This window comes from Chlorocebus sabaeus, chromosome 25 (genome assembly GCF_047675955.1).
Source record: "Chlorocebus sabaeus isolate Y175 chromosome 25, mChlSab1.0.hap1, whole genome shotgun sequence".
NCBI lineage: Eukaryota > Metazoa > Chordata > Mammalia > Primates > Cercopithecidae > Chlorocebus > Chlorocebus sabaeus.
The window spans coordinates 71,079,228-71,094,584 of NC_132928.1; the positions used below are offsets into that span (position 1 = coordinate 71,079,228).

At 43.0% G+C, this 15,357-nt stretch overlaps 1 protein-coding gene across 1 annotated transcript in view; it reads right to left on the minus strand.

Moving 5' to 3' along the window:
- PCNX2 (pecanex 2) overlaps positions 1-15,357 on the minus strand; it is a 312,991-nt gene that overhangs the window by 97,626 nt on the left and 200,008 nt on the right. The window contains exon 23 of the mRNA XM_007989814.3: positions 12,236-12,365. Within this exon, the coding sequence (XP_007988005.3) occupies positions 12,236-12,365 (130 nt within the window). The remainder of the gene's footprint in view (positions 1-12,235; positions 12,366-15,357) is intronic.

Here is a 15,357-nt window from a genome sequence, read left to right on the forward strand (position 1 = left end):
TCCACACATGAAAGAGCATTGTAAGCCCTATGGAGTGGAGATGATGACAGAATGCTTCCAAAGTGACAAGAAAAATAAGAGAATGGTTTTGTACATTCACATTATATATTAATTCCACTCATGAATCAAGAGCACTGTGTACCAAGAAGCAGCAACTCTATGTAAGGCCTGGGCAAGGTCTTTGCTTTCAATAAAGTAGGATTAGAGTCAGTCTTAGAAACATGCTCAGAGTAACAAGATTAAACAAGCACATGATTATCAGAATCCTACAGAATGAGTCTCACAGAGCCTCAAATGCAAAAGCCTCCCAGTACCTACAGTGGTCTGCTGTTATAACACAGAATGAGAACATACCGTGGAGTGGCCTCTGACAGTCACTTGGCGTATTGGCCGATCTCAGGGAAGACGTTTTAATTAGAAGTGCTCAGGATTCTTGGCCTTGGGGAGTAAACCCTCACTGTCCAGATGCTTCAAATCTGCCTAAGAAATCTCCCGCATCACATTTATTTGAGGCACGTAGTAAAAGAGTTTAAGACAATGTAAATTTAAAAGCCACATATGTCCTGCCTTCCTTTGTTTAGAATAAATCAGTCCCATCTCTAACACTTTCCTAAAAGCTGGACGAGCTAAGGATCCTCCTCTCACTTGCTATAGTGATTCAGAACAGGGCTCTGCCCTCCTGCTGTACAAGGCTTACACTCCTTGCAACCATCCATCAACCTGAATCGCTCACAAAGCCTCGCTCCTGGGTGACCTTGAAGCGTCAGCAGCACCAGACAGCTGGGAAGCAGCTGGGCATGTTCGACGCCTCCCTGCAGTCGTATGGTCTGCTACACTATTCTGCACTTTTCAAATACTTTAACTGCTCAGCAAAAACAGGACCCTGAGTAAAATTATGCACCACAGTACAATGTGTAATAAGCTCAAAGCAATGCTGTTTGAGAAATTCAACATACTGGAATTCCTCAAAAGCATCAGCTTTCTGGAATATATGTGTATAATAGCTCATTTCCATACCTGAAGTGTCAAACCTTACATGTAAGCGTTTTCCCATCCGTCAGCAAAACAGTGGGATGGAGTCAAGTTCATAATTTGGCTTCTCAGAAGTAAGAGCATTCAGACACAAATTCCAGGGGAGGAAATCCGAGGCAGAGAAGGGAAGTGGAAGGACCAGCCTAAGTTACAGGGCACGTTGGTGATTGAGTTTGGGGAGCTTAAAGTTCTTTTGTGTGCCACTCAACCCTGGAGGTACAATAGGGGATGGATGCCAGCACCTTCTCTGGCATTCTAGGCTACTTAGTGACACAGAATTATGGCAATAAAGGTATGCTTTTGTGCCATCACTCCCTAAAAGTAAAAGGTGGCCAGGCGTGGTGGCTTACACCTGTAATCTCAGCACTTTGGGAGACCGAGGCGAGTGGATCACGAGGTCAGGAGTTCGAGACCAGCCTGGCCAACAGAGTGAACCCCCCCCCCGGCTCTCTACTAAAAATACAAAAAATTAGCTGGGTGTGGTGACGGGCACCTGTAATCCCAGCGACTCAGGAGGCTGAGGCTGAGGCAGGAGTATTGCTTGAAGCCAGGAGGAGGAGGTTGCAATGAGCCGAGATCATGCCATTACACTCCAATCCAGGTGACAGAGATTCCATCTCAAAAAAAAAAAAAAAAAAAGTAAAAGGTAAGAGAGAAGGATTCCTTTGATAAAAGCCACCACTTGCTTTTATTAGGAGTCTTTTGATTTCAAGTGACAGAAAACTCAACTCAAAATGGCTTAAGCCAAATACAGAATTCAGTGGCTCATGAAGCTCAAAGGTCCTTTTAGGCCTTGGTGGACTTAGGAGATAGGGGAGTGTCATCATCCTCTGTGTCCCTCGGCCCAGCCTTCCTTTGTGTTTGCTGTGTCCTCAGGACAGTTCTTGCTTTGTGGTGCCAAAGGACTGCTAACGGCAATAGGCTTGCACCTCATGTCACCAAGTCCGGTGGGAAGGAAGGGACACCTTAGGATACTTTAGGACACCCTAAAGTCCCAGAACTCACTCTGGCTAGACAACAACAACAGACCTCTGGGACGCCAGGCTTCACACCTTTTCTTTCTCTGGCTTTGGCCCTCTTGGCCATAATCTCACGTACTTGTTTGTTTCCCACTTGCCTGTGCCCTAGTGTAAGTCTTCCCGGAGTGAAATGAAATAGGAGGCAGGCGCTACCCTGCTGTCAGTTCCCAGGTTTGGCCCATATGTCCCCAGTCAGTTGGGTGAGATTTACTGACTTTAAACTTTGATCTCTTTTCCAGTACCTCAGTCCGTCTTGACATTTCTATGTTATCATACACAACTATGATTTTTTTTTGGCTGGTTTCTCCTTATTTCTATTTCTTTTGGAAAGTTCAAGAGTTGGTCCATATTCCTACTTGGGCCGTAACCTGCCAATCCCAGTACCTGCCATCTCCCCAAACATTGTCCTGTAGTAGCTAAACCATGTTAATGCTGAAACAAGTCATTTTCATCCACACACACACACACACACACACACACACACACACACACACATCTCATCTTAGTCACTTCAGGCTGCTATTTAAAAAATACCATAAACCAGGTGGCTTATAAACAACAGAAATATGTTGCTCACGGTTCTGGAGGCTGAAAGTCCGAGACGAGAGTGTCAGCATGCTCAGGTTCTACTAAGGGCCTCTTCCAGGTTGCAGAATGCCAAATTCTCACAGTATCCTCCCATGGAGGAAAAAGGGGTTAGAGAGCTCTCTGAGGTCCCTTTTATGAGGGCACTAATTCCATGCATAAGGGCTCCACTCTTATGACCTAATCACCTCCTGAAGGCCCCACCTCCTAATACCATCGCATTGTGGGTTAGCATTTCAAAGTGGGGGAGAAGGGACGCAAACATTCGGTCCACTGCAATCCTCTAAGTGACTCTCATGCATGTTTATATTTCCCAGAACTTTCATTTCTGTATCCATCTGGACAACTCTGAGTTCTGCCCGGGGAGGAAGATTCCTGAAGACTCCCTGTTAGCTCCCGGTTAAAATGAGAGCATTTGAAAATTCCTTTCCCAGATGTGTGAAGTTATTTAACACCCTAGAAAATCAACGGCAGGTTGTAGCCTCAAATAGGGATTTCTCAAATCACCCATTTAAAAAGCCACCTCATCTGGGCCAGGTGTGGTGGATCATGCCTGTAATTCCAGCACTTTGGGAGGCCAAGGCGGGTGGATCACGAGGTTAGGAGTTCAAGACCAGCCTGGTCAAGATGATGAAACCCCGTCTCTGTTAAAAATACAAAAATTAGCCGGGCGTGGTGGCAGGTGCCTATAATCCCAGCTATTTGGGAGGCTAAGGCAGAGAATTGCTTGAACCTGGAAAGTGGAGGTTGTAGTGAGCCGAGATCACGCCACTGCACTCCAGCCTGGGTGATAGAGCGAGACTCCATTTCAAAAATAAAATAAATAAATAAATAAAAAGTTGCATCTGTATTAATTAGCTCGACCCCTTTCTGGGCCTGAGACTGTATTCAGAATCTCAGATGGTCACTTGTCATCCATGAGGGTCACTGAGGCTTCATTCCTGTTCTTACGCATCCCTGCGTAGCATCTGGAGCTGCTAAGAAACAAGCCGGGGCCATGCAGAAGCATCAGGAAGCCTCTCTTCAGGAAAAGGAAAAGACAAACCTGCAAGCTGATGACTTGCAAAGTGGCCACTCACCACGCTTTCTTGCAGCCTGAAGACGGGCACTCCATTCTCTTGAGCTATGAATGTTTTGTGGTCCAGTGATGAGTATGAAAGCTCAAAGCTCAGCCTAATGATTCTAAGGGTGGTCTTGGCGAGCTGCATTGCTTCTGACCTGCAGTGGTTCTGACCTGTCCTGCCACTCTGAGCAAATGCCTCGGGGCTCAGAGCTGCAGCTGCTTTCCTTTCCAGAAAGGCCTTTCTGGCCACACAGGGCTCTTGTGATGGTGCCTTCCTTTTAAGGCTCTCATGGGCAAATGCATCAACTGGCATTCTGTGTGTGTTTGTGTGTGTGCGTGTGTGTGTGTGTCCTCTGAGAGGCTTCAGGATATAATGGAAAGCGTGTTCTGGGCTTGAAATAAGATCAGCCCTGGGTTAATATCCTGGCTCAGCTGCTCACTTATTCTGTGACCTTGGGCAAGTTTTTTAACTTCCTTGAGTTTCTTTTTTTTCTGATCTGTCAAATGAGAAAAATGAAACTCTGCTTCCAGAGTGAATGTTAGGACTGGAATGAATATACTAGAGAAGACGAACAGATGTTCAATAAATACAAGAAGATGAGGATCGCCATTGTTACTGCTACTACTGCTGTTCTGCTCCTACTACTGTTATTATTACCATTAAGAATAATAGATGCAGGGCCCAACTTACTCCGAAGTATGGGTCTGAAAGCTCTAATAGACTTCGGATTCCTGATAAAGGAGAGTCACGACATTTATCTCAGCAGTAACTAAAACAAGGGCATCGGACAAATAAAAACGTGTTGCGTTCCTTGTCATGGTGCATGCAGGCACCTTGTAAATGTATCCAAATAAATTATGGGGTAACTTAACTGCAAGTAGATATATGTAAATCCCTCTCTGGCATAACTTTAAAGGAAGAACAGCTTTTAATGACAGGGTTGCATTGTACTATTAACCCATAAGCCAGAAGAGCCGCCTGCTTGGCACTTAAGAAAAGAAATTGCCTTTTGAGAAGCTCAATGCTTTGCAAAGATCTTACAAGTCACCTTTAAAACAGCTTAGTGGGTAGAAAGCAGTCAGCAATATTCATTTGGAAAAAGTTAAAAAATAAACTGTGAAGTTGAGAATTTCTTTCTTTGATTGCCTGATCAAGCCAGGCATCCCTGGCTCCATCCTGTGCACCATCATTAGCAAATCATGAATGAAGCTCCAGATAGTGACAGATAATCCCATCTGCTGCCAAACTGAGGGGGCTGGAGGGGTGAAAGATGACATGAATGAAACTGACCTCTATGGGCTGGAATGGTGAGTTAAAACCAGTAAGATGAGAGTTGATAGCGAAAACGTAAACTTCCTGTTTTCAGTAAACCACACTCACGCATAAGATCAAGATGATGAAGGTTCAGCTCAGCAAATGCTTTGTGAAATAATGAGACATTTTAGATTTTAAGAGGCACAAATGAGAGCGGGACACCTGGGTTGCCGAAGTAACAGGTCCTTCTTCTGAGAACCAATTAATGACCTCTGGAGCAAGGTGAAGGTGGGGAGGGTTGGGGGCAATTCAGTGAACATCTAGAGGAGGCTGACTAGGATTTCCAAGGTCTAGACCACTTCACACAAGGAACAGTTTGTACCATTTAGCCTGAAAAAGAGGGTGGCAAAGGAAGGAGAGCTGCCTCCAAACCGGTAAAGAGCAGCAGGTGTAGGAATCAGCATCTTGATGCTGCGTCAGCAAGGGTATCCAGGTGCTATCACAAGGAGCAGATTCAACTCAATGAAGAGCCCACAGCTGTAACAGCACTCACAAGGGCTGCCTAGCAAGGCACAAGATCTGCTCCACCAGCACTGAGAAGAGGCAGAATGGTCCAGAGCACAGAGGCGATACCGTAATTCCTAAGGGTCCGTGCTACACTCATGTCTATATTACAAACCAACAAGGGGCTGGAAAACAACACAGTGAGATTCACGAGAGCTCACCAAAGACTAGTTAAAATATTTTTATCATTTATTTTGTTGTTAGATAACACACAAAACCGTGGGACTTAGAGAGCCTATTATTCCATAAAGGCGGCTGTGAGGCTCGAAGAACAGAACTGGGGCTCAGTGGCTGGCCGAGGTATCAAAATAAACCTGGTGCCTGAAGGGAAAAATAATATTTATTGGGTCTCTCACAGCAGGCTGGCTGTGGATGTGATGGTACACCATCTATATGATGTGTCGATTCCCCTGTTGATTTCATTGCGTTCTGCCATTTCAGAAAGGACTGAGGTAGATTGCAGGGATGCATAATATATGTCTAGTTACAACTAGATTAAAAGCTGAATGAGAAAAGATAGAAATTTAGGCAAGGAAAATGAAATGGGGTCAGGAATAAGGATAGGTATGTTGTACACAGAAATGACTTACACATTTACCAAAGCGAACCATGTCTCATTTGGTGTGTATGACGTCTGAGGAGTAATCATTTCATTTTACAGATGAGTTAACTGCGGCTCACAGACAAAGTAACATCCCAAACACCTAACCAAGCATAGGCACTGGGATTTTAATTGTGGTTGAACTGACCACAAAGCTCATGCTTTCTGATGTTCTACCGCTGCCTCAGTTAAGAGCTGAGGATTAAGTAGAACCAATTATCTTCTTGCTGAGAAAGGCAAGTCCAAGGATACAGATGCAGAGTTGATACTTTTGCAGCCCAGTCACAGAGCGATTCCTGCTAGGTAAAGCCTAGCACAGTACACTCGCATAGATGATGCTTAATACACATTTGCCGTAAAGGATAACACCCAGAACAATGCAACATTTTAAAACCAATCTGGATAGAATTCTAGAAATGTAACCAACAGGAAAGCTTTATTTCCCTTTCATCTAGCATTGTAGATCTAATGTATTTTACATTTTATAGACGGTTTTTGACATATCAAAACAAAATCCCTGTTAATGGGAGTTTTCATTATTTTAGAAAGCTGAAAATAGTCAACTCCTTTAGAACAAAGATGTTTGCTGAGGTAACCGGGCACATGTGTCATGTAATTTCTGGCCTAAACATTTGTTTCATGTTAACGACAAAGTTTGGTTATTTAGTGACTGTTTATATAAAAGAGCAGGATGATAAATCATAATATCAGAATGTGTTTCTAAAGCTTTCTAGAATCCTCTGACATTAGGGGCATGTATAAACACAAAGCACTATTACATACTGCATTTGCTATTGTTGCCTGGAATTAAAATAAAGACACCAGGCAGAGCTCATCAAGACAGATTTTGAAGACCTTGTTAGTCAAGACCACCTCAGTCTAGCAGTGAGTGTTCTCGCCTCAGCAAATGTGAAGCCAGATTAGGATTTCTATTTCCTCTGACATAATATTGTTGGACTTAATTCACTTAAATATTTACAGGCCAGGCACGGTGGCTCACGCCTGTAATCTCAGCACTTTCGGAGGCCGAAGATGGTGGATCACAAGATCAGGAGTTCAAGACTAGCCTGAACAACAGAGTGAAACCCCATCTCTACTAAAAATACAAAAATTAGCCAGGCATGGTGGCAGGCCCCTGTAATTCCAGCTACTCAGGAGGCTGAGGTAGAAGAATCACTTGAACCCGGGAGGCGGAGGTTGCAGTGAGCCGAGATCGCACCACTGTAATGCAGCCTGGGGGACAGAGTGAGACACCGTCTCAAAAAAAAGAAAAATGTACAGAACACCTACTTTTTGCAGGGCCCCATTAGGCATACAAAAATGAAAACTAAACAAGTTCAGAATTGAAGGTATATATAGACTACACCAATCTTGGGTAGAATTTACTGATGGCCATAGTAGCAAATTTATTTTTCCAAACATGACTGCTACAGTACCTCTCCATCCTGCAAACCACTCTTGAACCTTACCATATATCCACCAAGAGGCAGAACATAATTCCCCTTTCTTTGAATCTGGGTGGATGAGTGACTGACTTGTAGAAAATAGAATGGGAGAGAATCGATTAGGCCAGAAAAATCAATGTAACTTTTATTAATACCTTATTCACTAGAAAACTTTTGCTGAAGCCCTGAGGCCACCATGCTCTCAGGAAGCCAAACCTCTCACTCACCTAGAGATAACACGGAGAGGTTCTGAGACTACACGAAAAGAGAGAAAGATGTCCAGTTAGTCCCTAGCAGTTCCAATTCCCTATTTCAGTCCCAGTCACCACCTTCATAAGGGTCCCCAAACCACAACCACTCAGCCCAGCTCTTCCCAAATTCCTGACCCATAGAAGCCATGAGATATGACAAATTGTTTCCTGTTGTTTTAAGACAAAAACGAAGGTTTACAGAGATTTGTTATTGAGTAATAGATAACAAGAACATAAAGGCAAACTGTTAGAGGAATTTAGGAAAGGAAAGACAATTTTTAATTGGGGTGATCAGGGCAACTTCATGGCAGAGTTGCCATTTAAGTTGGGTTTTGCCAACTAGGTGTGAACAGGAGATGAAGAGGTTGAGGGAGGGAAGGTCATTCTATATGAAGGGTATGATCCAAGGAGAGATTCGGAGTGGAAGTTCACAGTATGTGATGTGTGGGAAAGTGTTGTGGGAGATGGGCTGGAAAGTTCGAGAAAGAAGGGTCTATATCTGTGCTTTCCAATATGGTAGCCTCTCATCACAGGTGGCTATTTAAATTTAAGTGAGTTAAAAGTAAATGGAATTTAAAATTCAGTTGTGGCTGGGTGCGGTGGCTCACGCCTGTAATCCCAGCACTTTGGGAGGCCGAGCTGGGTGAATCACAAGGTCAGGAGATCGAGACCATCCTGGCTAACACAGTGAAATCCCGTCTCTACTAAAAATACAATAAATAAATAAATAAACAAACAAATAAATAAATAAATAAATAAATTAGTAGGGTGTGGTGGCAGGCACCTGTAGTCCCAGCTACTCAAGAGGCTGAGGCAGGAGAACGGCGTGAACCTGGGAGGTGGAGCTTGCAGTGAGCGGAGACCATGCCACTGCACTCCAGCCTGGGCAACAGAACGAGACTCCGTCTCAAAATAATAATAATAATAATAATAATAATAATAATAATAATAAAATAAAATTCCGTTCCTCCGTCAGACTAGCCCCATTTCAAGTGCTTGGTAACCCTATGTGGCTGGCACCTGCCATATTGGAGAGCACAGACATAGAACATGTCCATCATCCAGAACTTCCTATTGGACGGCGCTGGTCTCCATGGCATTTCTCCTTGTCCCTCAGGCACAATGAGCAACTGCAGGCTTTTGAGGAGAAGAGTGACATGCTGAGAGCTGTGTTTTAGGACAGCTATCCTAGAGCTGTGTGTGGGCAGAGAGTAGCAAGCAGGTTAGTTAGGAGGCTAGGGTAACAAGGCAGCCAGGGGACACATTTGTCAAACACCCTGGCGAGGCACAGCATCAGGGCACAGGAGGTCTGCAGGTTTCAGGACAGGCCAGTTCGGGGAGAAAAGGGACTAGCTGTGATTATCAGGTCACTGGTGATTTATTTTCCACTTCCTTGAAGTATTAAAATGGTTTTGGTACACTGCAGCTCTCATTAGAGACCTGCACAAACACAAGTCAGCTCGAAAAGATCTGTGCCAAGCGACCGGAAAGTGAGGGAGCAAGGGTGAAAAGAAAGAGGAAGCCAGGAGAGGGGACTGCTAGGTGGCCTCCAGCACACACACCCAGGCTGGTGGCGGCAGTTCGTGGTGGTAAATGTGCTCACTAAAGCTCCAGATGAGAATATCTTTTCAGGCATCCCTTTTAAAGTGATGGAACAACTAGTACAACATTAAACAGGATAAATGACATTACCTGACTGGTCCTTTGTATCAGACTCAAAAGATGGTAATTAGAATGGCCACACAGAAACTCTCCAGTCAGAGCACTAAAACTCATTGATTAGGATTTGAAACTAAAAAAAACGTTTTAAATAGATAGAATGAGATTTCCAGAGTGTTTGTAAGGATCCAGAAGAGATTTCCTGTCACTTCCTTTCCTGGTACCTACCGCTCTATTGTCGTGATTTCCCTCCACTGATCTCTTCAGCAGATGGGCCAGAGGATGCTGCGTTCTGATGCCTTCACAAAAGGCAACAATAGACCTTCAGCAGACTGGGTTTGGCACCAAGAACTCCCTCCTGCAGTGGAATTGAAAATTTCCTTCCACTTGGCTCTTTCGGAAAGACCTAGGCAAGTGCAGGTATCCTTGTACATCCCCTTAGACCCTGAAGCCCTCTTCCAACCCATGAGAAGGGCATCCAGAGGCAGACACCCCCCACACATATACAGGGAGCCTAGTGCTCATATCTGTGTTATTTACTGATGAAAAGAATAAACGCGACAGAAACAGTTCTTGGTGGGACTGAATAAACATAAATCTTGCTCTAGAAGCCCATACATTTGAGTAACCCACATAAACTGACAATTCAGACCCAAACATCTCACTCAAAAAGGACGAGTTGATGGGTGCAGCACACCAACATGGCACAAGTATACATATGTAGCAAACCTGCACGTTGTGCACATGTACCCTACAACTTGAAGTTTAATAATAATAAATAAATTTAAAATAAATAAATAAATAAATAAAAATAAAAAATAAATAAATAAAATTAAAAAAAAAAAAAAAAAAAGGATGGCTGAATTTGGGAAGTGAGGAGACTAAATAACAAAACACCTAACTCCTTTTGCGCAGGTATTAGAATGCCTCCCTCCAAGGTCATCTTTGCACAAAGATTCCTCTTTCCACTTAATATCCTTTCCGACTCAACTGAGAGGTGTTTTACTTCTATTGAATCTTCCCATGCCAGAAAGACTGGTTCCCTATCTGAGAATAGGAGGCAAAAAGAAACCTTTTGTACTGAACACCAAGTTTTAAATACGTTGACCAGGTTTTAAATATGTTGTATTTTCCTTCCCTGTTTAGGTGAAAGCATGAGAAAATGCCCCTCCTCTTATTTACAAGTATTTGCACTTTCCAGAAGCGTGACTTTCAGAAGGCCTAAAAGGTCCCCCAAATTGTTTTCTCCTAAAAAAGCTTAAAGAGAAGCCAACTGTGGTAGTTTTCTTTTACTCTTTGGCTCTGTAAATATGCATGTTTCTTTAGACAAATGCAAATGAGCAGCCTTGTTATGTGTGAATTTCAAGACAACTTTACTTTTATTGCAAAATCTATGTCTCTTAGAAGAAATCTGCCAGAAATCTGAGGGACCTCCCTCCACTCCTCACGGGCCAGAAGTAGGGCTCACTGGTTTGATTAGTTTTCACCAGGGCACCCCTAAACGTGACACTGTCCGAAGGAGATCCCCCCGAGTCATGGTAAACACCTACTAGCATGGGTCAAGCTGGGACAGGAACTTCCCCGCGGAGCAGTCAGAATAATCATCCTAGCCCAGGCTCACGTGGTGCTTACTTTGTGGCAGCTCCTGTTCTTGGTGTTTTATGTATGTTAATTCATTTTCTTTTCACAAGTCTATGAAGTAGGTCCTATGATTTCACTTCCATTTTACAGATGAGGAAAAGGAGGCCTGAAATGATCAATGTTAAGTGGGAGGGATGAGGTGTGAACTCAGGCAGGCTGTGTTCTAATCCCTAAGTCACACACCTGTGCCAGAAGGATGCACATTTTATAAACCATCTCTCGGGAGAAGCGTGAAACCACGGGTCTAACTTAATGATGGCTTCTGTGAGACATAAAAGACACATTGTAAAATGCTAGCACTCTGCAAAATGTGAATAAATTATGGAAAAAGGATTAGGGTTTAAAAGTAATAAATAGCACAAGTATGGTTAATAAATTAGGGCAGAGGAGATTGAAATGGAAGACGTGCTGTAACACATGGAGCAATCCAGAGTTCTCTGTCCCAGCTGCAGACTGCCGGGCACACACGCTTTCCTTCCCTGCTAGCTGTTCTCAAGACCTCCCCCCACAAATCATGAAGAGGTCTTTAGGATTACTTGGTGAATCATTAATTCTCTCTTCAAACCTTCCCGTAAGAATAACACTCCTACTTCGTCAATCACCAATTGCTCAAGGAAATTTATGACAAGTCCAAATTGTGGCCACAAATTTTATGGCACCCAGAAAAACTGGTGATCTCTTTTCCATACAGCCGTGATGGCTGCCCACTTGTACAAGACTGTCTATTTAGAATGCTCATAGAAGGGATGCTACAGACAGGGAAAAAAATGCTACCCAGGGACCATCTTGGGATATCAGAGGACATTACCAATGGCTTGTTAAACAACTTTCCCCTAGGTCACCTACGAAAATTTGGCAGTGATAACTCTTTTCCTTCACAACTGGTGAAACCCAGACTAGCATTCGTTGGCTAATTTGAAATCAGTCATATTCTTTCCAGATCCCTGAGACCCAAGAGCTGAGTCACTGAACTGAGGAAGTCATCAAGAGAGACAGGTTTGGCCTGGCCCCACAGCCGGGGGAAGCCTGGGGCCAGGGACCCTCTAACAGAGGAAGGCAGAGGAGCCTTCTGAAGCGCACACTGGAGAAAAGGAATTGAGCACTGATTTTAGGATCTTACTTGTAGTTTTTCTCCCAGAATTTCACTGGCCTGACATATGATGTGATGAAAATGACACTCCCAAGAAATGGGCTCAATGGGGTAGAAAAGATTGACGTGGCAATCGTCTGAAAGAAAAGCACGGCAGAATCTGAGAATGTTGAGTTAAGGCAAAAAAAATTATTATTCCTATATTTTTAAAATATTATTTCAAATTTTGATGAGTTTTCACTAAAGCCATTTTTTCCACCAAAGAAAGAACAAAGGACACACACTTAATCTCTCTATGTATAGATTTATAAATATAAAACTTTCAGTAGTACCCTGCTACGTCTCATTTTACCACCATGTAAACCAAATGATTCTCATAAAAATCTCAGTGGTCTTAGTCTGATTCATGGCAAAGATTTAATATCTAAGGATTGAAAAGAACAGTTTCTCTTTACTAAGATTATTAGCTGAACAAAACACACTAGGGTACATTTACTAAAGTATCAAGTAGCTTTGTAAATAATTAATATTAGACGATACTTTTTGAAAAATAAATAATAGAATTGTTTGGGAAGGTAGCATCTGTTTCTTGAAGAATGTTTTCCCACTGTTCGAAATATCTATCCATCTATCTATCTAGCTAGATGGATACACAGATAAACAGATACTGTATATTGAACACCATTGGTTCAATTCAAGTCATATCTAGTTTTTAAGCAAAGAACACCACATGCACACGAAGTAAGTGTTTTGTGGGCCAAGTTGCTTCTATAGGCATTCTTACATGAGTTTCTCACGTACTGGCATGCGTTAATTTCACACACCTTGCTTGATCAAAGAGGTAACTGCTCAACATTAAACTTAGCATGTCTGTTGCTTTTGGCTTAAGCCCAACGGATCTTTGGTGATTAGTGGCGAGGAGCCAGAAACAACAGTTCTCTGAGCAAGCTGGTTCCTTCAGGTCTCACTCCATCATTGGAGACTCCCAGCTGCCAATCACTCACCATCATTGTGGTGCAGAGGTTCTGTGGGGCCTGTGGTTGGAAGCGCAAGAGAGAACTGCTGGCCAGAATCCATGGGGGTGGCAGAAGTCAGTGGAGAGTCAGACTGCCCAGGTCCTGTAATATGGACATCCTTCCTGGTCCTAGGGTGTTAGGACTTGGATCATTCTACTACAGATCTGATCTGACCTCCTACAAGGCTGGTCTTCCTGCTGGGAAGTTGTTGACAGCTGTATCTCTCTCACTGCTGAACTAAGGGGGTCTTATTTCTGTAACCCATGTTCAAAAAGTTCTGGCACAGAGTAAAAACGAAATGCTTGGCACAGACAGGAAGACTCTGCATTTCATTATCAAGAATATAGAAGTAACTCGGACTTCTAAGTGGTTTAACATAATGTTAAACAAATTATGTGATAAAGGGGTGGGGATGGAAGTAGGGATTCCCTAATAGCCCCATTTATATGTAAGATATAAAACAGGAGTGAGTCTTGTGCTGTCCACACTTTCACATACATTTTAGTAGATTTAAAATCAGATTTAAAAAAAAATTATCCAGGCATTGTGGTGCGCACCTGTAGTTCCAGCCACACAGGGGGTTGAGGTGAGAGGATCTCTTGAGCCCAGGAGTTTGAGGCTGCAGTGAGCTAGAATTGCACCACTGCACTCCAGCCTGGGCAACAGAGTGAGACCCTGTCTCAAAAAAATCATGATTTTTTTTTTTTTCAAGAGTGACTTTTTTTTTTTTTAAACTTTCTATTTACTCCCAAGCATTTTCAGGAGTAAAATGTCACATCCTCCACTAATAATACATTCCAATGTTGAATTGTTTAGGTATCAAAAAGATCTCTATTGTGCTGCAATTTAAATCCAATTCTTTTTATTTTGACCTAGGTTCAAATAGAGAACTACAGAACAATATGCTACTGTAGTATCTATTATCACACATCAGTTTCCTCTTCTGAAAGCTGAAAATACCTAAATACTTCTGCCACAAAACACAACATATTAGCTATTATGCTCCTTGTCATTGGAAGAAAAGGGAATTGCACGGAAGATATCATTGAGTGAAGGTATTGAAAAAAATATTAGAAAGCAGAGTGAGGTCAGAGGTGGAGTTTTCTGAGGGGCTGTGTTGAGAAGAAAGGAAGAGGGAGAAGTCCCCACATCAGGCGACAGAGGGTGTGATGAGGCTTGCAGAGGAACCAGGACAAAACCAAGTGGAGCCAGGGCTGGGCAGATGTGCTAATATGTGATTATCTGGCTAAGTCTGTCTAATTTTTAGAAGACAGTGGTCCTGCATGGTCTCTACACATATTAAAAGGGGGGCCGATGTGGCTCTTGTTTTTGATTCTAAAATTTCCCCAGAGATTACATTGTACATTTTTTAAATGCCAGAAACAATTATCCAAAATTTAAGAAGTGAGGAAACTGTGCTAGTCTAAAAATAAAGTTCAATGTGGTAGGAAAGGAAATGACGTTTAACAGGTTAGAGGGAGGGTGGCAGTGAATAAAGAGGACCTTTTTTTCAGGAAAGATCAGTAAAGAATTATAGCACACTCTGGGCAAATAGGAAAGGCTGTCACTACTACTGGCGAGACAGTGCCAAGAAAGAAGAGCTACTAAGAGGAGCAGGCGCATAAAGCCCACTTTATTTCTTTCTAAGAGAAACAGCTGAGAGATTAACCTAAGGGGTAGATGATCACTCCTTCAAAAGCACACTTAAAATGAAAACATCTATTATTTGTTTTCTTTGTTTTTTGTTTTTGTTTTTTTTTTTGAGACTAAGTCTCACTCTGTCGCCCAGGCTGGAGTGTAGTGGCACCATCTCGGCACACTGCAACCTCTGCCTCCCAGGTTCAAGTGATTCTTCTGCCTCAGCCTCCCGAGTAGCTGGGACTACAGGCGCCTGTCACCACGTCCTGCTAATTTTTTTGTATTTTTAGTAGAGACAGGGTTTCACCGTGTTAGCCAGGATGGTCTCAATCTCCTGACCTCATGATCTGCCCTCCCCGGCCTCCCAAAGTGCTGGGATTACAGGCGTGAGCCACTGTGCCCAGCCAGAAAGCATCAATTATGAAAAGATTTTAAAAAATAATTAGAAGTGCAAAAGGATGCACCAAGTAGAAAGCAGCCCTCCTAATCTCTGGGTTT